Here is a 25832-nt window from a genome sequence, read left to right on the forward strand (position 1 = left end):
TAATAGTATATAGGGGATCGGTATATACTTACTGTATTAAGGAAAGGCACTCCTTTACAGACAGACGCACACACACATACACACACACAATTCAACTCTCTTTTTTATAGTCTCCTTTGCCACTACAGCATCACATTTAGCTCAGTCCTAGCCAAAGAGACACAGGGGTCAAATTGTTTTAATGTGATACTTTAACCCAGCAATTCCACTTCTAGGAATCTATCCTAAAAAAATACACCCATAAACGTGCAAAGATACATGTACAAGGATGCTTACTGAAACAATGCTTGCAACAATTTAAAAAAACAAACAAACCCAGATACCATCAACAGAAACCTTATTAAATAATGGCATAACCATAGAGAGGAGTACTACTCAGCCATCAAAAATGATCAATCTATATATGTATACCACTCATTAAATACCTCTGCACATATACCTAAGGCTTCATCTGAAGCAAGTTAATAATCAGAATCCCCAAAAAATCCACAATTTAAAAACAGGAGGAGGCATAAAAATACTAATGAAAAACTGATAACTAATGCTATATACTAGTATTAAAATTGGCAAATCAAGTATTTGTTTAGATTCACATTGTTGGCTTTTTAATTTATCCCATATAAACTTATTCCATATAAATGGAATAAATTAAAAGCAAGGGGACAGTGGGATATTTTCTCCCCTCCTACCAAGGGGCATAAAACAGTTGGGATAAAACAAAATTTAAAGAATTCTTTCAAGGAGGAATATATTCAAGATGGAAAAGATGTAAAAGGCATTAATATTCTGGCATTAATATTTAGTTGTACTCCATAAATTAAATAGCTGAGGTCAACATTTGAACAGTGATCCATGAAATGCAGAAATATAGGGCAATCCAAAAAAAAAAAAAAAAAAGAAATATAGGGCAATCCACTGAATAAACCACCATTATTTTCCTAAGCACGTAATTTAAGTGTTTTTAGGTCAATCCTTTTTTTTCCACCGATTTTACTTATTTTTTTAAATTAACATATAATGTATTATTTGTTTCAGGGGTACAGGTCTGTGATTCATCAGTCTTACACAACACCCAGTGCTCACCACAACACATACCCTCCCCAACGTCCATCACCCAGCCACCTCATCCCCCTACCCACTTCCCCTCCAGCAACCGTCTGTTTCCTAAGATTAAGAGTCTCTTATGGTTTGTCTCCCTCTCCAGTTCCGTTGTTTTATTTTTCCTTCACTTCCCCTATGATCCTCTGTCTTGTTTCTTAAATTCTGCATATCAGTGAGATCATATGATAATTGTCTTTCTCTGATTGACTTATTTCGCTTAGCATAATACCCTCTAGTTCCATCCACGTCGTTGCAAATGGCAAGATTTCATTTTTTGATGGCTGCATAATATTCCATTGTATATATATATGTGTGTGTGTGTGTATATATATATGTGTGTGTGTCACATCTTCTTTATCCATTCATCTGTCAATGAACATCTGGGCTCTTTCCATAGTTTGGCTATTGTGGACATTGCTGCTATAAACACTGGGGTTCAGGTGCCCCTTCAGATCACTACATTTGTATCTTTGGAGTAAATACCCAGTAGTGCAATTGCTGGGTCATAGGGTAGCTCTGTTTTCAACTTTTTGAGGAACCTCCATACTGTTTTCCAGAGTGGCTGCACCAGCTTGCATTCCCAAGATCAAACATTTTCAATTACCAACACTACTCTTTAAAAATAGAAGGGAAAAATAATCTCCTTAAAAACAACTTTAACACCTACTATAATTTATACTTTTATTAGCTACCAGAGCTAGAATACGAATATCCTATAAAAACCTCATTATAATACTATACTCGGTGCCCATGCTGAGGAGCAGCCTTACAGATGATTCTAAAACTTTTTGATAGATTTTAGTAAATAAGCCCCTAACTCAGATTTATAAGGGGATCAGCTCTACACAATCAACATATAGTAAGCTACCCAAATATTAACTGAGGACAAAATCATATTTACTATTAAATAGCTTAAGCAAATGTACTAAAAATGTAAAGTTTATTACAACCTCACTTGTCAGATTTTCTTCCTACAGCAAATTCATGATTCAGATGGCTGTATTCTGATAAAATATGACAAAAGAAAAAAAAAAGGAATACAATAGGAGCTACTTTTATTTCCCTTCTTTCATCTATCCAATATTTTTATCTTTTGTGATTCTTACTACTCACCATGCCCTCAAAGCCAACTCTGTAAAGGTTCTTAGCACCATTATCCCAGAGAACATATGCTGCACTATGTGGGCTTGATGCACTCCAGTCCTGAATTTCTGTTACCTAAGAGAATTGTCAGAGAAAACAATGTTTTAAAAGGGGAGGGGAGGGGATAGTTCTCTTAATTATATTTAAAATCTCACATATCATTTCAGCTATCATCCTCTTTAACAGGACCATAAAAAATATTTACATAAGTCACTTCTAACATATAACGCAATTATAACTAGAGACATATTTCCAGAATTATAAGATAATTTCTAAAATCATTACAGAAATTTTGAATTGGGAGACTTAGTGATTACAGTAATAGATTACCAGAAAATACATAACTCAATACAAAATTTTATATTTTGATTCTTAAAGGGTTCCCTTTAAGAACAGTGTATTATTTTAAACCCATTATTCATTACAAAATTGAAAATCTTTGACCAGATACCCAGAATGATTCAAGATAAATATGCTCTCTGGTGAGCTAAAAGCTGAGAAGCACAAGGCTCATTGCCAATGTTTAAGGAAGACGAGCTGACATTGCTCCTCCAGCACTATATCCTTCAGCTGCCCCAAAAGGCAAGCCATCTAAGCTAAAACACTATGCCTACAATGGAAACCCAGACACAATCTCTAGGCCCCACATCCAGCAGGCTGATTCATAAGCTCTTTTGACATTTAAAAAAAAAAAAAAAAACCACCACCACCAACTGGGGTTGCTACTGCTTAAGGGCCAAGAATCAACTGCATAAAAATAATACAAAATGAGCACTGAACTGGGTATTCTCAAGTAAACCAGTCTATAGCTAAGAATGGGGAGCTGCACATGTGCAACTCATTACTTTTCTCCATCCTGACACATATAATCACCACCCTTTACAGTTACTTAGAATGCCAGGCTGATGTTAAATATAATTTTTAAAGCATGGCCTTAAAATATAATTTTAAAGCGTAACCTATTGAAAAAAAGATATATAATAACTCTTCCTTGTTTTTACCCTGTACTAAAAAAAAATCATTTTGTAAGCTACGTGTTTTGAGGCTTTTGTAAAGATAAAAAGGCTTTAAGATTTAATCAAACATTTGAGAAATATTTTAAATTGTTATTATATAAGTCTACTTAGTTTTAATTTTGAAATAAATCATACATTATAAAAAATATAACATATATAAACTTTAAAAAATAAAAAATGAAATGAATACCAGCCTATGAAAAAGAACATCACCAGTACTTTTCAAGTCCACTGTGTGCCTCCCATCAAGCCCATTCTCCTGGCCTCCCAACAGAGGTAACTACCACCTTGAATTTACAGCCATCACCGCACTGCTTTACTTTATGATCTGCACAACTAACCACTGTATAACATTATAAAGCAACAACTTCTAACACTCTAAAGTGAAATATGCGATCTTTAGTAAAACATTCCTTCTGATTATAAAACATTCTACTTCGTTTGTTTTAAAAACGCAATGCTAGGGGGGCACCTGGGTGGCTTAGTCGGTTAGGCATCTGCCTTCAGCTCAGGTCGTGATCCCAGGGTCCTGGGATCAAACCTGCCATTTCCCCTACTTGTGCTATCTCTCTCTCCCTCTCTCTAATAAATAAATAAAATCTTATAAAAATAAAAAGAATACACTACACATTTCCATGGTGTCTTTGCATCATGTCTGCCAAATACTACACTTGACATGTTTATTTTTGTGTATGAACTTTGTTATCACCATGCAAATCATGGGACATGTTGGCATGTGGTAGGCCAAAGACTGTCAGTGCTGCAAACTCAGCCTGGGCTGGTATGTACCCTTAATATAGCTCATACTGGCCATTTAGTTGAGCACATGCCGTAATGGCAGTGGGGTGAGAATTCTGAGCGTCACACACAGGTTAAAAAAAAAAATAGGTAAGAAAAGAAGACACTACACACATTTATGTGGGTTAACCAGGGGATTGGGATACAGCAGCCTGCACTGAAGGGAAAAAGGGACTTTTTCTTCACACGTTCTTCATATACACACTCGGGCAAAAATAAAAGTCAGATAATAAAAATCACATTTAATCTCAAACATGTTCTTAAATAGACTTATTATATTAAATTCCCTTACTCAGTCACATGTACAAGCTGGTTTCATTTATTTTTCCTCATTATGTTCTTAAAATGCAACACAGATTAAATCATAACAAACCAAAAATGTAATTCTGATGACTCAAAGCTTCAAAAATGCCTACTTACTATGCCCCCAAAAGTGCCAAAATAACAGAAACTCAGAAAGTTCCATTTATGATGTGGCTTCAGACTTCAAAACCTACCTTCAAAAGCTGATGAAAAAATAATTTCCAACCCTCTGACCATATAATTATGAGGAAGAATAAAAAGCTAAAAAAAAATTTAAAATGAAAATATTAAAAATGTACTTCTCGGGGCACCTGGGTGGCTCAGTCGTTGGGTGTCTGCCTTCGGCTCAGGTCATGATCCCAGGGTCCTGGGATCGAGCCCCGCATCGGGCTCCCTGCTCAGCAGGAGGCCTGCTTCTCCCTCTCCCACTCCCCCTGCTTGTGTTCCCTCTCTCCCTGTGTCTCTGTCAAATAAATAAATAAAATCTTAAAAAAATAAAAAATAAAAAAAATTAAAATGTACTTCTCACGCACTTTCAAAAGAAGCTATTAGAAGTGCACTCTACCAAAAGAAAAGTGCAAGCTAAGTAAGATGATATAATAGGATACAGAAAACATGAGATCCAGCCAAGAAAGAGGCAAAGGCATCCATCAAAGGGAGCTTCCAGGATGACTGCTGGGCCCCAGGTATCAAGGGTGTTCTGTCTAAATTACAGCCATGTGATTCACAGGCCAGATGTGCTGAAGACTATCATCAAAATCCCCAATGCCACGGTACCATTTTATTGACCTGAGGACACTTTGCCCATGTGTCCCTGACCCAAATTCTCAATTGCACTTGGCTTGTTTAGACGAAGTAATAATGAAGTTCCTACTCTTCCCTCCACCCCCATTCCCTGCCACCTAGATCAGCTGAGGTCTCTCATTTCACACCACAAAATGCTCTGCTTTGACCTACTCCTAAAACTTTGAGGTGGACCATAGTAAGCTTGGAAGCAAAAAACACATAGTAACTCATCCCCTCTAACCATATACCTGGCCAAGGCCCACCACCGGGCCCATACTTCTGCCCTGCCTGAAGTCCTGTGTGAAGCCCTGTTTCCCAGGACCTTGCCCACTGACTACCCCAGGATTCTTGTCAACTCCCAGGGAAGCAAGACAGGTTAGCCAGAGACTACCCAGTTTATATTGTCCTGGGAACTTTAATCTAAAAGTGGCAATTCTACTCTATCCTTACAATAACTAAATTTGTGCTTGCTACTAGTCTTTTCAAAAATGAAATCCTAAATGTTGTGGGACACAGCACTGTCCTATAACAATAAAGAAAAACAATGGAATAAGGACAGCAAAAATCCATTATCTTGGGGGGGCTTACAACCGTGAAAGGCTAAAAAGTAGCCTTTTAGAGGTAATCATAACATTCCATTCTTTAACTGTATAGTGGGAACAAAAGTGTTCATTTTACTACTATCCTTTACACTTTCACATATTTTATACATTCTTCTGTACAATACAGAACTGCTGTGTTTGTGGAAGTTGTTCACTCTACAAGCGGGCTCACTAAGGAGGAAAGTAGGGCTGACATCCAGCCCACACTCTACTTCCCAAGACCTATGCGCTGGGGCAAGACTGTTTCTACCCCCACCCACAAAAGGGTGCCTTCTCTTTGCAACGGGCTTGCCAAGCATGCCCCATAGCACTCCATCCATCTAGAGGTGGCGCCTTTCCAAATTCACACTGCTCTATTTTTCTTTTCAAAGCAGTGCTCCTCAAATTTTGATGTGCATATAAATGACCTAGAGAATCTTGTTATAATGAAGACCCTGATTCAGAAGGACTCGAAGAAAGGGGACTTTCTAACCAGCTGTCAGCTAACACCTATGCTGCTGGTCCACAGCCCATGCTACAGTCACAGAATTTAGATTTATATTTTTTGCCTATCAAATCTAAGTAGAATATAGGTTTCAGGAGAGCAGGAACTTTGTCTCTTTTGTCCACTGTCATATCCCTGATGTTTGGAAGAGAACCTTGAACAGATTAAGTGTTCAATAAATATTTACCAAATTTAAAAAAAAAAAAGTTCGCTTCCTTAGTAAAAATCAAAGTACTTAAAATATAATGGCTAAAACACATATGTCTGACTTCCAAACATTAAAATTACACCTTATTATTTAAAATGAAATCAATATAACAATACTCAAATAAAAATTTAGAAAACATGTATTAGGGAAAAAAAGAAAATACATATTTGAAAAAAAATTTTAAATTTTTAAATTCAAAAGAATCTATACTAAGTTACCCCAATATCTCTGGCTATCCTCCCCAATTTTTTTTTTAAGATTTTATTTATTTATTTGACAGAGAGAGATATAGCCAGAAAGGGAACACAAGCAGGGGGAGGGGGAGAGGGAGAAGCAGGCTCCCCACTGGGCAAGGAGCCCGATGTGGGGCTCGATCCAGGACCCTGGATCATGACCTGAGCCGAAGGCAGACGCCCACCCAGGCGCCACTATCCCCCCCCCCCCCAATTAAACAAGCTACACAAAATTCCCTTAGAATAACTGCTATAATTGACTCCTGGACAATTACCTGAGAAAGGTAACAGAGTTAAGTAGACTGGATAACAAAAGTAGATGCCTATTACCCCCCACCAGAAACAGGCCTTCAAGGGAATTAAATATAAAACAAGTAAATTCAAATGAAATGTTAGTAATAAGAAAGTCATAAGCATGATATACTGCTTAGGGAGGACTGACCCAAAAAGGATGCTCAGAATTGCATTCTTGGCAAGAAAATGGCAATATGAAGCCAAAAAGTAGAAAGGTAAAATCTACCCAACAACCTTCTCAATGAATATCAATATTTACAACAGGGTAGGAACAATTTTTATTCTTCCAGAAAAAAAAGAAATAAAGATTTTAAAAACTGTTACTGGTATAAGAAAAAATGGACCAAGAAATTCAGTTATAATAAAAATCTTCTGAACATAAAATATTCTAGAATAACATGATGAATTAATAAAAAAAAAAAAAAGTCACCTTTCCCCTTCGTCCATTTCCTCCATCCTGATCTTCCCACTGCCAGTCCACTCCTCGTACCACTCTGGCACCTGCAAAGATCCCTCTGGCTGTAATCTTCTTAGATTTTCTACGAGACTCTAACAGAACCCTAAAAATGAAAGTATTTATTTTTAAATTATATAAAAGTGGGTTAAGGGATGCCTGGGTGGCTCAGTCAGTTAAGCGTCTGCCTTCGGCTCAGGTCATGATCCCAGGGTCCTGGGATCGAGTCCCACATCCGACTCCTTGCTCAGCGGGAAGCCTGCTTCTCCCTCTGCCTGCCACTCCCCCCACTGCTTGTGCTCTGTCTCTCTCTGACAAATAAATAAATAAAATCTTTAAAAAAAAAACAAAAAAAAGTGGGTTAACAGTAATTTATTTATATATGTGTATATTTTTTTTTGAGAGAGTGAGGGTGGTGGGGGGGATGATAATCCCAGCAGGCTCCACACCCAGTACAGAGCCCAATGCCAGGCTTGATCTCACAACCCTGAGCTCAAGACCTGAGCTGAAATCATGGCTTGGATGCCTAACTGACCCAGGAATTTTTTTTTTTACGATTTTTTTTATTCATTTTAGAGAGAAAGCAAGCAAGCACAGGGAGGGGCAGAGGGAGAGGGAGAGAATCTCAAGCAGACTCCCCACTGAGCATGGAGCCTGACCCAGGGCTCAATCCCATGACCCTGAGATCATGACCTAAGCAAAAACCAAGAGTCAGATGCTCAACTGAGCCACCCAGGCACCCCAATTTATTTTTAAAAATAAAATAAAAAAGGTTATTTTTAAAAATATAAAAGATTTTTCTTTGTTCCAGTTAATACCTTAATAGCATGACACATAAATACCTTTACGTTCCACAGGTGATGATGATGACAGTAGTAGGTAGAAAAATAATAATATCTAATATTTACTGAGCTTTTACTATAAGTAAAGCACTCACAAAAGTATAAAAGTCTATTACACTCCTTAAGAGAAGGTATTGTTATATTTTATTCATTTTACAAATGAGGAAACAGAGTCTCAAAGAGGTAAGTGATTTATCCAGGGTCACAAAAGCTAAATAATAATGGAATGGAATCAACATATGAATCCAATCTAACCACTTCAGAGTATCACTATATCCTTCACCACTTTATAAGTGGCAAACTCAAATCCCTACAACTGCCAGAGAAGTAACATAAATAAGGCCAAAAAGGTAACACCACAGCAATGACAAATGGCAACAAGCAGCACTTGACGCCAGGCTCAGGAAGACAAGAGGCAGTGGTAGGGACTTTGGTGAATTCAAGACCATGATTTGTCTAAAGGGTACAGATGCTCCTCTGTCAGCCAACTGTTACCATGATCAAATGCCCAGTGCTGACAGTCTTTGGGTATGTGTGTGTGTGCACGCGCAGACATGGGTGTTCAAAAATTCAAAACACAGTATGGGCCAAATAAAATACATTGGTGTTGACCTAACACTAACTTGTCTCCAAAGTATTCAATACTTATGGAGGACTATGGACCTTGAAAAAAATCTACACTCAACAATCTGGACCAGCTTGGTTCTCCAAGGCCATCTTTTCCTTATTCTTCTATATCCTTCTCATTCATAAAATCAAAAAGGTTTGGGTTTTTCCTTTTGTTTTGCTAATTTTACCTCATTATTCTACTCATTTTTAGAATATCTTTATTATACTCTAACTTCAAAAATTGTAAGCAAAAAGACAAGAATAAACAACTTGTTCAAAACTACTCAGTTAATAAAAGGCAGGACCAGGATTTGAAGTGGCACAGTCTTTTTTTTTTTTTTTTTAAGATTTTATTTATTTATTTGACGGAGCGAGAGAGAAAGAAAGACAGCACAAGCAGGGGAAGCAGCAGAGGGAGAGGGAGAAGCAGGCTCCCCACCAAGCAGAGAGCCCAACATGGGGCTCGATCTCAGGACCCTGGGTTCATGACCTGAGCCGAAGGCAGACGCTTAACCAACTGAGCCACCCAGGTGTCCCTAAACTGGGACAGTCTTATACCTAAATCCATTCTTCTACTACTCCCGCTGCCTCCCTATGACTGGCTAGATTCTTGCTCCTATACATTATTCCTATCTATCTACAAAAGAAGATTCAATCACCTGAAACTCTGTACCAATTCACAATTAATATTCCTCTCTCTTTGCTAAGACACTTCATACTCTATATACAGTCTAAAACATCACATGATAATCACTACTGGTCAAATAATCCCTTAGCCTATAAATTCTTTAAGAGGAAAAAAAAAAGAATACTGTGCTTTAAGGGCACCTTAAGGGCTCAGTTGGTTGAGCATCCAACTCTTGATTTCAGCTCAGGTCATGATCTCAAGGTCATGAGTTTGAGCCCCAAGTCAGGCTCCACACTCAGCAGGGAGTCTGCTTGAGATTCTCTCTCTCCCTCTCTCTCTCGCCAATAAATAAATCTTTAAAAAAAAAAAAGAATACTGTTTTAGTTATCTTCAAATTTACACAAGCATAGTAGCTGCTACATAGTCTTAATAAAGGCCTGTTGATTCAATCAATGGGCCCTAGTGTTCATCTGGTAGCGATTAACAGAACAGAACGCACAGTAAGAAGAAAATAGTAAGTCTCTCTTGGGCCGCCCTTGCTTTTCCAAATATTGAGGAGTGCCAAGTCTCCATGCCAGAGAAAGAACAGCCCAGATTATCTTGAAAAAATACGTACAGCTCCATCTTCACAGAGCTTTTTTCTCACTATATGGCAGGCCTGGTCCACATCTAGGCTATTATCTCCTATGTCCTGGTACTAAGCCAGCTGTCAGAAGCTATTTCCAAATCCTATTTTTAAGGCTGAATAGTATAAAAAATTGAATGCCAACAAGGAATTACAACTGAAGAAAAATTGTTTACCCTACCGCTCACTTCCTGGTGTAGTAATTCTATAAAAGCGATGTCTTAAATGATGTTTATCTCCATGATAACACACAGTGCACAAATCATAATTTGTACATTCTGCACATTTCCATCGAATGCCAATGATTGGTTGCTGGCGGCAGGTATCACACATGGTTCCATCATGCTTGATGCCTATTAAAACAAAGATACATGCTTACATTAACTACAAGTATTATTTACTTGAATACTATTCCCTGGGGGAAAAATAAGAACAGCATTTTACAAAGTAATTCAATAAAGTAGGAAAGAGTATTTCAAATGTACCATATATAGTTTCAAGACAACATGTTTCAAGTATTTTAATCAGTACAAATTATAGACTAAACATTTTCTATCATTTTTTTCTTCATTAGTAACACATCAGCACTTTTTTTGCTGTCATCCACAAACTGAAACTTAGGTTCAATCTAGTGACACAAAAAAGAATCATTTACTACCAAGTAGATGTTTCAGACTTCAAACACTCAGAATCTTTTGAAGAATTTCAACCTATTCTCCAGGTAAACAATTACTCTAAAAGAAAAAACAAGTTTAGCCTCATGTTAGCCTCATGATATCATAGAAACAAACTATCAATTAATTTAAGCATCTATCCCTAAGTATTGACAAACTCCCCACCCCAAACAACAAACTTTAGGAAAGGATTACCAAATCAGTTTCTCAGTGTAAAAGGAAACAATATACTATAGTTAGGATGTTCCTTTGTTTTCCTTACAGAACAAGAAAAAAGAATGGAAAAAGGAAATAAGCATTTGGCAATATGACCTCCACCGAAAATGATGACATGAATGACATAGACAATTAGAACTATAAAGGGGGGTGCCTGGGTGGCTCAATCAGTTAAGTGTCTGCCTTTGGCTCTGGTCACGGTCACAATCCCATCAGGCTCCCTGCTCAGCGGGGAGCCTGCTTCTCCCTCTTCCTCTGCCCCTCTCTGTCAAATAAATACATAAAATCTTTAAAAAAAAAAAGAAAAAGGTAAGGGCTGTTCTAAGAATCAAGTAAGAATGTGCTAAATACCCGAGAACTACAGCACAAAAGTAGTAAAGTTAATACTAAACTCTAGAAGAACTGATACACTATTACTGCTTCCTGATAAGGGGGAAAAAAAACCCTGTATAATTAATTTTTTATATTCAAGTTTAAAATCCCATAAGGTAACTAGATTCTAAATAAAGAGCCAAACATGAAGATAAACTTGTGCCTAAGCTGAAATGGTAAATAAAAAGGGGATAGGAGAAGAACAGTAAAAGGAAGTTGGGATGCCTAGTAAAGTACAAAAGAGCATGACACCCAACACCAAATATGTTTCATGTGCAATCCTTCCGCAGTCTCCTGCCACACAAATGCTTGATCGCAGGGACAGGGAAGATGGCAGACATCAGTACCTACTGATTTCATTCAGTAACTATTTTACTGCTACTGTGGGCAGGCCCTCTGCTGCTTTCAAGTGTCATCCCTGGTGTAGTATGGATAACAGAAAGGAAGAAAATTAAAGTGGCTAGAGAAAAGGGGTCAAATTGTAAGAAGTTTACACAACAGTCCAAGTGAAAATAATGGTACTTTAAGCCAGGATAAAGCTAGTAGAATTGAAGAGAAAACATTCAGGAGAGATTTACGACTTGGTGGCTATGGGTTAGAAAACAAAGATGTAGAAAGTAACCAAAGAAAGTATAAATGAGATCATTCAAGAGAAAACAAAGAGATAAGAGATATTTAGGAACAAACAGTATAATAACTGAAAACTAGAACTGCTCTACTTAAAAAAAAGAGCCATTAACAAAAAAAAAAAAAAGCACATACTCAAAATTGCAAGTCCAGGGACACCTGGGTAGCTCAGTCAGCTAAGCATCTGCCTTCAGCTCGGGTCATGATCCCAGGGTCCAGGGATCCAGTCCCTCATCGGGCTCCCTGCTCAGTGTGGAGCCTGCTTCTCCCTCTCCCTCTGCTGCTCCCTCTGTTTGTGCTCTCTCATTCTCTCTGACAAATAAATAAATAAAATCTTTTAAAAAAAAAAATTGCAAGGGGCGCCTGGGTGGCTCAGTCGTTAAGCGTCTGCCTTCGGCTCAGGTCATGATCCCAGGGTCCTGGGATCGAGCCCCGCATCGGGCTCCCTGCTCCGCCGGAAGCCTGCTTCTCCCTCTCCCACTCCCCCTGCTTGGGTTCCCTCTCTCGCTGTGTCTTTCTCTGTCAAATAAATAAATAAATAAATAATAAAAAAAAAAAATTGCAAGTCCAGGCCTCTTAATAGATACTCATCTAAGAAACAAAATGAAAAAAGAATCAGGACAAGTTTCCTAGAAATACTGGATGAATAGACCTTTCAAATGAAGAAAGAAGAAATCTCAGAAGAGCACAGTGTGTATTCAGAGAACCAGGAGCAGCTTCATTTGCTTGGGAGGAATTTGAAATACTGTCAGAGACTTAGAGATAAATTATAGTCACACTGGGAAATAACAAGATAAGACATGATTTCTGACTTGCAGATTTAAATTGTTGCATTAAATGGAAAAACAAGAGTATTTGATTAAAGAAACTAGTTCTCTAACTTACTAGCTAGGTAATGTTCAGAATTAATTTATACTACTACTCTGGGATCAATATTCTCATCTATAAAATGAGAAAATATTTCCTTTCATGTGTGTTATAGGCTGAATATATTCCCCTCCCCCTAAAATTCATATGTTGTAGCCCTAACTCTCCATGTGCTGATATTTGGAGATGAGACCTATGAGGTAACTAGGTGTAGAAGAGGTAATGAGGGTGGGGCCTCCATAATGAGATCAGTATTCTTAAGAGAGAGAGCTAAGAGGTCTCCCACTCTCTGCCACATGAGGACACAGCCAGAAGGCAACAAGCCAGGAAGAGTCCTCACCAAGAAACCTGAATTAGCCAGACCTTGCTCTTAGACTGTCCAATCTCCAGAGAACTACAAGAAATAAATTCCTGTTGTTAAACCACCCACTCTATGGTAGTTTGTTATGGCAGCCCAAGCAGACAAAGATAATATAGAACCTTGTGATGCTGAAGTGATATATAGAGGTAAAAACACTTTGGAAGGCTTTAAAACAAAATGCAAATATAAAGAATTATACTGCACTTAATTTAATCTTAATACAGATTTATTAAATGTACTAATCACCTATTTAAATAACTTGGTGATCAAAATCATCATATATCTCAAGCAAATCTGGCAACTTATACAGAAAATCAAAGAACTTTTAAATTCTCAATTTCCCAGAGAGTACAAATAGGGAACATTCAATTACTCATGCATGGATTACCCCTATTTTAGCAAATTACCTACCTTCACCATGGCAATTCTCTCATTACTGTTTTATGTCAGGTTTTCCCCCAAAGCTTATGATTTACCTGCAGCTATGTCTGTCTTCTCAGTTCCTCTTAAATGTTTTCACTCCAGCACAGCAACAGCAGACACAACTGCCATGCAAGATAGTCCTAAAAACCAGCAGATAATCCACTACTTCTCAACAGTTGATAATGATGTATTCTATCCTATGGCTAATTAAGTATGACTGCATGAATCATGAAAATTATAATCAGCCATAAGCCCCCCAAAAATTATATTCTAAACAGAATGTATACGAAAATTAAAAACCACAGATTTAAAGCCATAAAACTCAAAGCTACTATCATTCACTAGTATTACATGCTTCAGTCATTTAGAATATAAATCAAAAGGCAAAATGTAACCTTTATCTATTCTTTTTTGAGAATATACATGAATTCACAGGAAAAAAAAGTGGGTTTTTTTTTAATCACATAAGGATTTTTTTTTTAAAGGCCAAATAATCCATAAACTGGGTACTCATCTCTTGGGTTACTAAGAATTTGCTATATTTTACTTTAAATCAGTATGTAATCAATTCTTTATAATGTTCATTTTGAAAAAAATCTGCAATTATTCCTGTAGCTATTATTTCCCAACACAAATAGGAAATGTTTACAAAGTTAAGAAATTATTCTAGCTCACACAAAGATATTTTTTAAAGTAAATTCTAAAACCAATCAACAGATAAAAGATTTTGAAGAACTGGGGCGCCTGAGTGGCTCAGTCGTTAAGCTTCTCCCTTTGGCTCAGGTCATGATCCCAGCGTCCTGTGATCGAGCCCCACATCCGGCTCCCTGCTCGGCGGGAAGCCTCTTCTCCCTCTCCCACTCCCCCGACTTGTGTTCCCTCTCTTGCTGTCTCTCTCTGTCAAATAAATAAATAAAATCTTTAAAAAAAAAAAAGATTTTGAAGAACTATCATAACATAATGCCTAATGTAGGACTATTAAACTGAATTTTAAATTTTTGTACAACTGCAACTTATAATAAGAAATAGCAAATCACAATATAAGTTTTTTAAAAATTCACAGGTTTTAATAATGAAATACAGGTATATCCCTGCTCTATATGTACATTTTATACCAGTTAGATTCCTGAAAAACTGAGTATATATTTACAGTGGAGGAAAGGTGTGGCAGACTGTATTTTCCAAAGGGGGCCACACCAATATATATCCATCTTAATTGCTCTTTTGACAATGTGACAATGACAGATTTTCCTCCCCACTGGACCTGGATGTTTGCAATTGCCTAGGTCAACATAAGGAAGCAGAAGTAACTGTGTGACTTCTAAGGTTAGATCATAAAAGACAATGCAGGTGCTACTTGTCTGTCTGTGTCCGTCTTTCTCTCTCTCTCAGGAATCATACCCTGCATGCCTGGAGAGTCCTTTTCATCGTAAGTCTGGCTACCCTGAAGCCACCTATGATAGAAAAGAACATGGAGAGGCCACACAGACATTGCAGAGCAGAGACAAACCATTCCCCAAGCTGTCTCCAAATCCCCAACCCATGGAAGCAATGAACATATAAATTATTAAACACCACTAAGTTTTGGGGTAACCTATAACCATTTTAACTGAAACAAAGCAAGTTTAAAAAAAAAGTATGAACTTTGTTATAGTTCCCCACAGTACAACATACCAAAAATAAACTAAATTAAAAAGCTAAATATGAAAATAGAAAATCATAAAAATGCTAGAAAAAACTGAGTTGAATGTATTTACAATTTTGAGTAGTCTTTCTAAGATGACATGAAACCCAGAAGTCACACACATGCCCAAATGAGCACACACAGGATACAGATAGAGAAAATCTGAAAACCTACCCCAACTGTTGACAGTGGTTCAGGGTGCGGGAGGATAAGGGGAGAGCACTGTCATGTTTTATTATGTATACTTCTGAACTGTTTAATTTTATAATAACCATATTATTTTCATAATTTTTTAAAAAAACACAAAACAAGACCAATTTTATCCTCTCAAATTGGCACAGATTAACTACATGCATGCCAGTCAGATTTTGCTGAGGGAAATATAAATTGATACAACCTTTATGGAAGGTACTTGCAAAATGTTTCAAATGCCTTAAAGACTATGACCCTGTTGGCCACCTGGGTGGCTCAGTTGGTTAAGTGTCAGCCCTCACCTCAGGTCATGATCCCAGGGTCCTGGGACTGAGTCCTGCATCAGGCTCCCTGCTCAGCAGGGAGTCTGCTTCTCCCTCTGCCCCTCCCCCACTACTCCTGCTCACTCTCTCCCTCTCTCTCGAAAAAATAAATATTTTAAAAAATAAAAAAAGACTATGACCCTGTCTTTAAAAAAATTTTTTTAAGATTTTATTTATTTGATAGAGAGAGTCAAAGTGAGAGAAGGAACACAAGCAGGGGGTGTGGGAGAAGGAGAAGCAGGCTTCCCACTGAGCAGGGAGCCTGATGGGGGGCTTGATCCCAGGACCCTAGGATCATGACCTGAGCCAAAGGCTCACAACTGAGCCACCCAGGCATCTCGCTGTCTTCAAGTTTTTTAAAAAGTACACCCAAAGATACTAAGTTGTTTGTAGATAAAAACAAAAATTTAACAAAACCTATTTCAAAAATATGGGGCTATTTATGTGTAAAATATGGTAATCCATAGAGAGAAATTTAAGCAATTTAACCACGTTGCAGAAAAAATATTACTGATATGGTAACTATATTTTTTCAATAAACTCATTATTTTCTAAAGTAGTTTGCAAAGAACTACAATACGCCATTATATAAGACATATAATACACATGCACAGAAAAACTAGAAAGATAATCTCCAAAATGTACTGGTGGGATTACCCTTTGTGGTATACACTGAGTGTATATTAATTCTAGGAAGCAGCTGAATGAGTAGGGACATTTAATATGAGTATATCATCAGAGATGCTCAAGTATGTCACCCATAAATTAAAAACAAAACAAAAACATGGTATTTACAGCAAATATTTAGAGAAATCAACTTTCAAATACTCTAGCAATAGAGTATGTAACTACTGCTTAGAAGTTTTTATTTCTTTTAACCCTTACACTAACTGAGCTATTTCATGAAAAGAAAATATATACTTTATCCGACAACACTCCTCACTGGCACATGCCTGCAGTCACAGGCTAACCTGTCTTACCCCAGGATAGCACCACGACCAATACATCATAATTAATATCAAATGTCAGTAACAGTAAGTGTCCACACGGTGGTTAAGTTTCTGAATAAGTCTAAAACAGGTCTCCTATGTCATCACAAAAAGTAAAATGCACTAAACAAATCAGTATCCGCTACGCATTTAAGAGGTTTATTCTTAACTGCGCAGCTCTTCAAATGAGAGTTGGTTGATGAAAAGCATAGGGAAAATGTATCCCAACCTCACTATCTGACCAAAAAACGAAAAGTCCAGTTTTCAGCTATTCTCTTACTGACGTATTTTTCATCTCTAAGCTCATTTTCCACAAAGCACAATGATAACAACATTCATGAGCTCATAATCTAAGTATAGGTTTTCTTTAAAAGGAGCCATTTAAACACACAATGATAACTGGTTAAAAAAAAAACCCTACAATTCATGGTTTTAGAGAATACTTCAGGAAAATCATTAATACACACAAAAGCACATCCAAATCCTTTCTTGGTTCCCACAGTTCAAATGCCAACAAAGCTACTGAACAGCTGTGAAACAGACTAAGGCTGAGATTTGGAAAAAGTAAACAAAGCAACCTACTCCACCATCAAAATGAACACTACAGAATTTTTAACGAGAATGCAATTAATTGACTTTAAAACAAAAGTTGATATTTAAAGAAAACACAAAAAGGAGAAAGGCTATTTAATAAACAAGACCAACATTTTACTGATCTCTTACTTCAGTAGCTTATTTGTTTCCCCTTATGACATCCACCCAATTCATTCTCATCTAAAACCATTCCCTCCCAGCATAAACCTCCTTAGCTTTGGCAAATGTTATTCCTTAAAATGTTCATTTCATAAAACTTAATTCCCTAACTAAACCTATTAGTCCTTTTTCTCCTTCCTATAGATTACCATATTATTCTAGAGACTTAATGCTCTTTTCCTTTGCTACGCTTTATGAAGACATCTGCCACCATTAAATGAACCACCTGATGATAGCTTTTGACTCAATTCTACCAATACTCAAATGACCATCTGCTCTACATTTTAATGGCATCTCGCCTAAATTCAAAAACTTAGAGAATTTACAGAGCTTAGTCTTTTTGTTGGAAAATTTTATGAGAACAATTAAACATGCTGGTCAAGATCAATGATCACAGTTCTTAAGACAGCCAATGAAAAGAGCTCAAAATCACAAAGCACTCATTTATTTAAGTAAAATGTTAAATTTCTAGTTAGAAAAGATGACTGAAAGAGAAAACTAGAATTCTTACTACAAGCAGTGCACACTATAAGGCACTTCAACATGTAACAAGAATACCTAAATTATCACTTCGTGTAATAGCAAAAGAAAAAAGTCAACAATATAATTGTTCACTAACAAAAGAATGGAAACATGTATTAGGTATAGAATGGAATACCTAAAATTAATGCTCAATACTCACACAACTCAATTTGAATGAATCCTTCAACCATAATGCTAAATTTTTTTTAATTATCTAAGAATACAAAATGTTGCAAATAAAGTACTATATATTGTTTACAGGTACATAAAAATGTAACACAAATGTAAAAAAAAAAAACCATTAAAATAACAAATTTCTGGATAATGGTTACCTTAGGAGAGGAGGGAAGGGAATGAAATTGGATAGAAGTACACAGGGCATTTGTTTCTAGATGGGTTTACAAGTATTTATTACTCATTAATCTATTTGGATATCTTATATGTTAAGTGATAAATTTTAAAACACTTTTTAAGTTAAAAAAATCCTAATAGACTAATATGACACCTAGTTAATCCTCTAAATTTGTGCCCTAATTGAAAGATTTCACCTAACATAAAAAAAATAATAATTTACAAGTCATTAGCCAGTACTTAAATGTAATTACTTATTGTGGCTTAACTGTTGATGTCATTCAACCAAACAAGAAATCCTATTTCTGATTTAGGTATTCATTCAACTTTAACCCCAAATCAATGTGACAAAAAGTAATACAGAAATTAAAGAGGATTAAACCAACTGTAGTATGCATCTTACTCTCCCTGAACCTTCAAACTACTTACTGGTTTAGAAATTGTCTCAACAATAATTAAAATTCCTAAAGAGGGTAAGGCCTTTGTGACCTGCCAGCTGGTTGGTATATTCCACATTCCTTTCTCTTGAGAAATACTAAATTAATGAAAATAAGATTGTTATTATTAATAATACTAGCCACTACACATTACCACATCAAGCTAATGTGCTTTATACACACTTTATTTAACCTTCCCAACAATACTAAAAGCTGGGCATTACGGGCGCCTGGGTGGCTCAGTCGTTAAGCGTCTGCCTTCGGCTCAGGTCATGATCCCAGGGTCCTGGGATCGAGCTCTGCATCAGGCTCCCTGCTCCGCGGGAGGCCTGCTTCTCCCTCTCCCACTGCTTGTGTCCCCTCTCTTGCTGTGTCTCTCTCTGTCAAATAAATAAATAAAATCTTTAAAAAAAAAAAAAAAGCTGGACATTATGATCCCCATGTAAAGATGAAGATATTGAGGCTCAGATAAGTAACCTACCTGAAGTCACATATTAGTAGGTGGCATGCTCAAATTCAAACCTAGGTGGGTCTGATTATAAAGCTTGGCCTTCCTAAGGTCTTTGCTCCACCAGGGTTTTTTCTCCATCTGATCATATTTAAAGAAAAACAACGTATCTAGGGCATCATGTTCCCCATTCAACCTACTAGATTCAAAATACTATGTTATCAAGTCCTAATAGTCAAATAAATTTCAAAGAGATACACTTTAAAAATTGAAAAGATTATCTACTTTTTAGTTAATTCAACAATTTTGTAGAGTGAAACATCACTTCTTCAAGTACAACCAACTGTTATTATACATTAAGAAAATGTCTTTGAAGGCATCTCACCCAAAATCTACAACTCCATCATATCTTTTCTGCTGGACAAGTTATTCTCATCTATTTTTGCATCCTCTACTACTCTACTATATTACAAGTTTGCATAATAAAACTACAATCATGCCTTACACATTCCAAACAAAAGAAACAAGTTATCAAAACAGGCATACACTTGGCAATTTTAGTAGTATGCTTATTTTTAGAATTTGTTGCATAGGGATAGAAAGTTAATGAGGTCAAACAAAATTAAGAATTTTATCACTTTTTTTCCTGCTAACCAATAAAAATTCACTATTTTTTTTTTAAGATTTTATTTATTTATTTGACAGAGAGAGAGGGAACACAAGCAAGGGGAGTGGGAGAGGGGAAAAGCAGGCTTCCCGCAGAGCAGGGAGCCGGCCCCAGGGCCCTGAGATCATGACCTGAGCCGAAGGCACACACTTAACGACTGAGCCACCAGGCGCCCCCCAAAAATTCACTATTTCATTTTAGAAGCAAAACACAAGTCTGGGGCATGTGTTCTTAGTTGTGTTCTATCAATTCATTTATAAGCTAGTTGTATAGAATTCAGAACCCATTTTCCCTCTAAAACAAAGTTTTAAAGATAACTTAAATACCAAACTATTTCACAAGAACCTGTTTACACAGAGCAATGGGCATACAAAGATAAAAACTGTTAAAATTGATAAAAACTCTCAACAAAGTGGGCTTAGAGGGAATACACCTCAACACAAAAAAGGTCACATATGGGGCGCCTGAGTGGCTTAGTTGGTTTAGCGTCTGCCTTCAGCTCAGGTCGTGATCCCAGGGTTCTGAGATTGAGCCCCATGTAGGACTCCCTGCTCGGTGGGGAGCCTGCTTCTCCCTCTCCCTCTGCCACTCTCCCTGCTTGTACTCTCTCACTCTCTGTCAAATAAATAAATAAAATCTTTTAAAATAAATAAATAAATAAATAAAGGTCCTATACAATAAAACCATAACTAACATCATATTCAATACTCTTAAGATCAGGAACAAGACAAAAATGTCCACTCTCACCATTTTTATTCAACACAGTACTGAAAGTCCTAACCGCCACCATCAGACAAGAAATAGAAATAAAAGGCATCCAAATTGGTAAGGAATTTGTCATTATTTACAGATGACATACCATATGTAGGAAACCCTAAAAACGCCATCAAAAAACTATCAGGACTAATAAATGAATTCAGTAAAGTTGCAGGATGCAAAATTAATATACAGAAGTCCGTTGCACTAATAACACTAATAATGAAGTAGCAGAAAGAGAAATTCAGAAAACAATCCCGTTTACAATTGTATCAAAAGGAATAAAACACCTTCAAATAAATTCAACCAAGGAGGTGAAAGACCTGTACCCTAAAAACTGGAAGATACTGTTGAAAGAAATTGAAGACAATAGAAAGAGAAAGAAACACTGTGCTCATAGACTGGAAGAATTAATATTGTTAAAATGTCCATAATACCTAAAGTAATCCACAGATTTAATGCAATCCTTACCAAAATACCAACAGCATTCTTCACAGAAGTAAAACAAATAATCCTAAAATTGTATGGAACCATGAAAGATCCCAAATAGCCAAAGCAATCTTGAGGAGGAAGAAAGAAAGCTGAAGATATCATAATCCCAGATTTTAGGCTATAGTACAAAGTTAACAGTAATCAAAACAGTATGGTAGTGGCATGAAAATAGACACTGATCAATGGAACAGAGAGTCCAGAAATAAACCCATGCTTATGCAGTCAATTAATCTACAACAAAAGAGGCAAGAATATAAAATGGGAAAAAGACAGTCTCTTCAATAAATGGGTGTTGGAAAAACTAGACAGCTACATGCAAAAGAATGAAACCAGACAACTTCTTACACCATACATGAAAATAAACTCAAACTAGATTAAAGACCTATATATAAGACCCCAAATCATAGAACTTGTGAAAAAAAAATAGGCAGTAATCTCATGGACATGGGCTTTACTTTAGCAACATTTTTCTGGATGTGTCTTCTCAGGCAAAGGAAACATAAGCAAAAATAAATATTGGGACTAGATCAAACTAAAAGGCTTTTACAGCAAAGGAAACCATCAACAAAACAAAAGGGCAACCTACTGAACGGAAAAAGATATTTATAAATGATACATCTGATAAAGAGTTAATATCCAAAATATATAAAGAACACATACAACTTAACATCAAAAACAATCCAATTTAAAAATAGGCAGAAGACCTGAGTAGACATTTTTCTTTTTCTTTTTTTTTTAAGATTATTTATTTGACAGAGAGAGACACAGCGAGAGAGGGAACACAAGCAGGGGGAGTGGGAGAGGGAGAAGCAGGCTTCCCGCTGAGCAGGGAGCCCGATGCGGGGCTCGATCCCAGGACCCTGGGATCATGATCTGAGCCGAAGGCAGACGCTTAACGACTGAGCCACCCAGGTGCCCCTGAATAGACATTTTTCAAAAGAAGGCATACAGATGGCCAACAGACACATGAAAAGATGCTCAGCATCACTATTCATCCAGAAATGCAAATCAAAACAACAGTGAGATATCACCTCACACCAGTCAGAATGGCTAGTATCAAAAAAAAAAAAATAGTAAGTTCTGGAAAGGATGTGATGAAAAGGGAACGCTCATGCACTGCTGGTGGGAATGTAACCTAGTACAACCAGTATGGAAAACAGTATGGAGGTTCCTCAAAAAATTAAAAATAGAACTATCATATGATCCAGTAATTCCACTGCTGGGTATTACCCAAAGAAAATGAAAGCACAAATTCAAGAAGATATATGCACCCTGATGTTTACTGCAGCATTATTTACAATAGCCAAGCTATAGAAGCAACTTACATGTCTACTGACGAATGGATAATGATGTGGTATATATATACAATGGAAAATAACTCAGACATAAAAAAGAATGAAATCTTGCCATTCACAACAACATGGATGGATCTAGTCAGACAGAGAAAGACAAGTATCACATGATTTCATTTATACGTGAAACCTAAAAAAAAATTAAAAAAGAACAAAAAACAAAAAACAACAACAAATAAGGGTAAGAGACTCATAAACATACAGAACAAACTAGCGGTTGCCAAAAGGGAGAGGTGTAGGGGAATAGGCAAAATAGGTTAAGGGGTTTAAGAGGTACAAACTTCCAATTATAAAGTAAATAACTCATTGTATAGTGACTAACATAATAAAATTTTTAAAAATAAATAAATAAATAAAGTAAATAACTCACAGAGATGAAAAGTATAATGCAGGGAATATAGTCAATAATACAGTAATAACTTTGGGAAGAGATAATAACTACATTCACAATGGTGAGCACTGAGTAATGACAGAATTGCTTTATCACTGTTGTACACCTGCAACTAATATAACCTTGTATGTCAACTATATTTTAATTTAAAAAAATGAAAATTGTTACTATGTTCCTAGGTCCAACGGAGGAAATGTTCTATCACTGTAATCCAGACATGATGGTAAAAAAGTCAAGCTAAATGTGGGGACATATGAAAATGTGAGTAAAGAAATGGGTTTAAGGAGGTAAGGAGGAGGGGCACCTGAGTGGCTCAGCTGGTTAAGCAGCTGCCTTCAGCTCAGGTCATGATCTCATCGTCCTGGGATGGAGCCCCGCGCCAGGCTCCACGCTCAGCGGGGAGTCTGCTTCTCCCTCTCCCTCTGTTGCTCCCCCTGCTTGTGGTCTTTCTCTCGTTCTCTCTCCCTCTCAAATAAATAAGTAAAATCTAAAAAAAAAAAAATAAGAAGGAATATTCCTTAAAAAAAAAAAAGCCATTTTCTTATAGGTACTTAAAATGCCTACGTTCCTGCTAGGTGACTCAAAGCAGTGGTTTCCAAAGTGAGGTATACAACTCAGGAGATACAGAACATGATCCTTTGAAATGCAAGAGAAAATGGAAGTCCACAATGTCTTATCAATAATTACAAACTCTAAGTGTTTTTGTAAGTTAGCAGCAAACTCACTTAGTGATAAACCCTGATCTGAACAAACAAAAGGCTATATAGAGTACGTAGTCTTTATTATCCCCCTTAGTATAATTATTCATATGCTTCCCTGCAGAAATATTAATTTATTTGATTACATGGTGCTGCTGTGGACTTCAAAGTGGGTGTTATATACTGTGTTGCAAACATACCATATTATAGTTCTAAAATCAAAAAGTATAAACTTGGTCCCAAGCATTCTAAAAAAAGGGGTTGTGGACTTTCACTGAAACTTTTACTTTTATATTTATTATTTTTCTAAAAATCTAAGAATGAGATTGTTTTACTAAATGTAAATTAGTCAGCTGACACTAGCACTATCAGTGGGCCTATACAAAAACTCACACATCACACAGGGAACACAGGTGTACTGAAGGTGAGTGAGAGACTGAGAGCACCAGGGCCCAACACTGCGGCTCACCTCTGGCACATTAAGACATGCTGCAGCTTTTTTGTTCCTAATTAAGTGGATTTGTGGAATGCATGCTAATGACACAAAACAACATGTTGGTTATCTTGAGAAAAAGTGCTTAAGAGGGAAAATTAAGAATGAGTTCCATATTATTCACTTACAAAATAAATGAAAAATAAATGTTTCAAAACTGCATACATTTTCTGGGATGAAAAGCAGGGGTTAGTGGTATGCTCCTTATAAGATTTTTTAATTATACCCATTTAATGTGTCCCAGGGTAGACATGATGTGAGAACGTAAGTGCTACCCAAAAGAAACTAGAGTAAGCAAGATGAAAACTGTATTTGGAGATGTTTCCATCATTATATGGTCTTTAATACCAAAATAATGTGTATCACCAATAAATTTTCATATTAATATCCTTGAAAGAAAATATTTTACTTCATTTTAAATTCAGTAAATTCAGAATTCATTGATTCAAAATATAAAAGTGAAACACCTTCCAATTCATACATAAGAAATGATTAGCATCAGCAAAAATGGAAAATTACTAGCTAAGTTTCAATAAAAATTTTACTTAACTGGTAATGGAATAGAAAAATAAGATTAAGATTTAATAAACTGTATTAGTTAGGGTCCAGTCAGGAGACAGAAACTACACCAATGCACCACTTCTAGAAATGGGGAAACAATGAAAAAAAATGAGATTACTAAAATATAAGAGGCTTAAAAAAAGGGTTCCATAGGGCTAGGATCCAGACCTTAATGAAAGGGTCGTGACAGGCTGATGCTGGTTATCAGTGAGTGGGGGCACACTGAGGATATTTCTGGTTATACTGGAACTAAGTAAACTGGAATCAAATAATGATACTGAAATCCTCATGGATAAGATGATACCAAAAGGAAGCAAGCAAAACAGAAAAGAGCAAGTCCTTTCTCTCACTCCAGCCTTCTAGTCTCCTTTGAGGATCCCCTATTGGCAGAACCAATTAGGATCCAGCTGGCAAAAAAGAAAATGCAGGGGCGCCTGGATGGCTCAGTTGTTAAGCATCTGCCTTCAGCTCAGGTCATGATGGGATTGCGCCCCACGTCTGGGCTCTCTGCTTGGCGGGAAGCCTGCTTTTCCTTCTCCCACTCCTCCTGCTTGTGTTCCCTCTCTTGTTGTCTCTCTCTCTGTGTCAAAATAAATAAATAAAATCTTAAAAAAAAAGAAAAGAAAATGCAGAGTCCCACCTCAGCCTCACAAGGTAGAATACAGAGAGAGTGGGTATGAAGCCAAGACGCAAGAGCTTAATAACCAGCATAACATACTCAGAAATGTACTTCTTCCCTTTGGATCAATTATCTGTCTTTGTGAGGTCTCCTAAAAGCTACAGCATCTAGCAAAATCAAGAATGGAAACAAACTCAATTTAGAATCAGACTTGATTTACTAACATATTAAACTAAGATTTTCAAAAAATGAAGAAAAATCCTATTGCTCTCATTTTTTAAAAAAAGAATATTCTGATGAGAAGGAAAATACCAAAATACCACCCTGATGGTTAGATCCTTTCAGTCTAGGTGTTTATCCTTTTTCTATATATATTTTTCCATAATTTTTCAGTATTTAAAATTTACATAAAAAGCACTGTATGATCTAAATATCTTT

The 25832-nt window shown here is 36.6% G+C and overlaps 1 protein-coding gene across 2 annotated transcripts in view; it reads right to left on the bottom strand.

The window, feature by feature from the left end:
* The window catches only part of MIB1 (MIB E3 ubiquitin protein ligase 1), a 129678-nt gene that overhangs the window by 97692 nt on the left and 6154 nt on the right, over positions 1 to 25832 (bottom strand). For both annotated transcript variants that reach the window (XM_081801526.1, XM_081801527.1), the window contains exons 2-4: positions 10308 to 10479; positions 7399 to 7528; positions 2215 to 2319 (exon numbers count right to left, since the gene is read on the bottom strand). In XM_081801526.1, the coding sequence (XP_081657652.1) occupies positions 2215 to 2319; positions 7399 to 7528; positions 10308 to 10479 (407 nt within the window). The remainder of the gene's footprint in view (positions 1 to 2214; positions 2320 to 7398; positions 7529 to 10307; positions 10480 to 25832) is intronic.

This window comes from Leptonychotes weddellii, chromosome 13 (assembly GCF_054177405.1).
Source record: "Leptonychotes weddellii isolate Sample4059 chromosome 13, ASM5417740v2, whole genome shotgun sequence".
Taxonomy (NCBI): domain Eukaryota; kingdom Metazoa; phylum Chordata; class Mammalia; order Carnivora; family Phocidae; genus Leptonychotes; species Leptonychotes weddellii.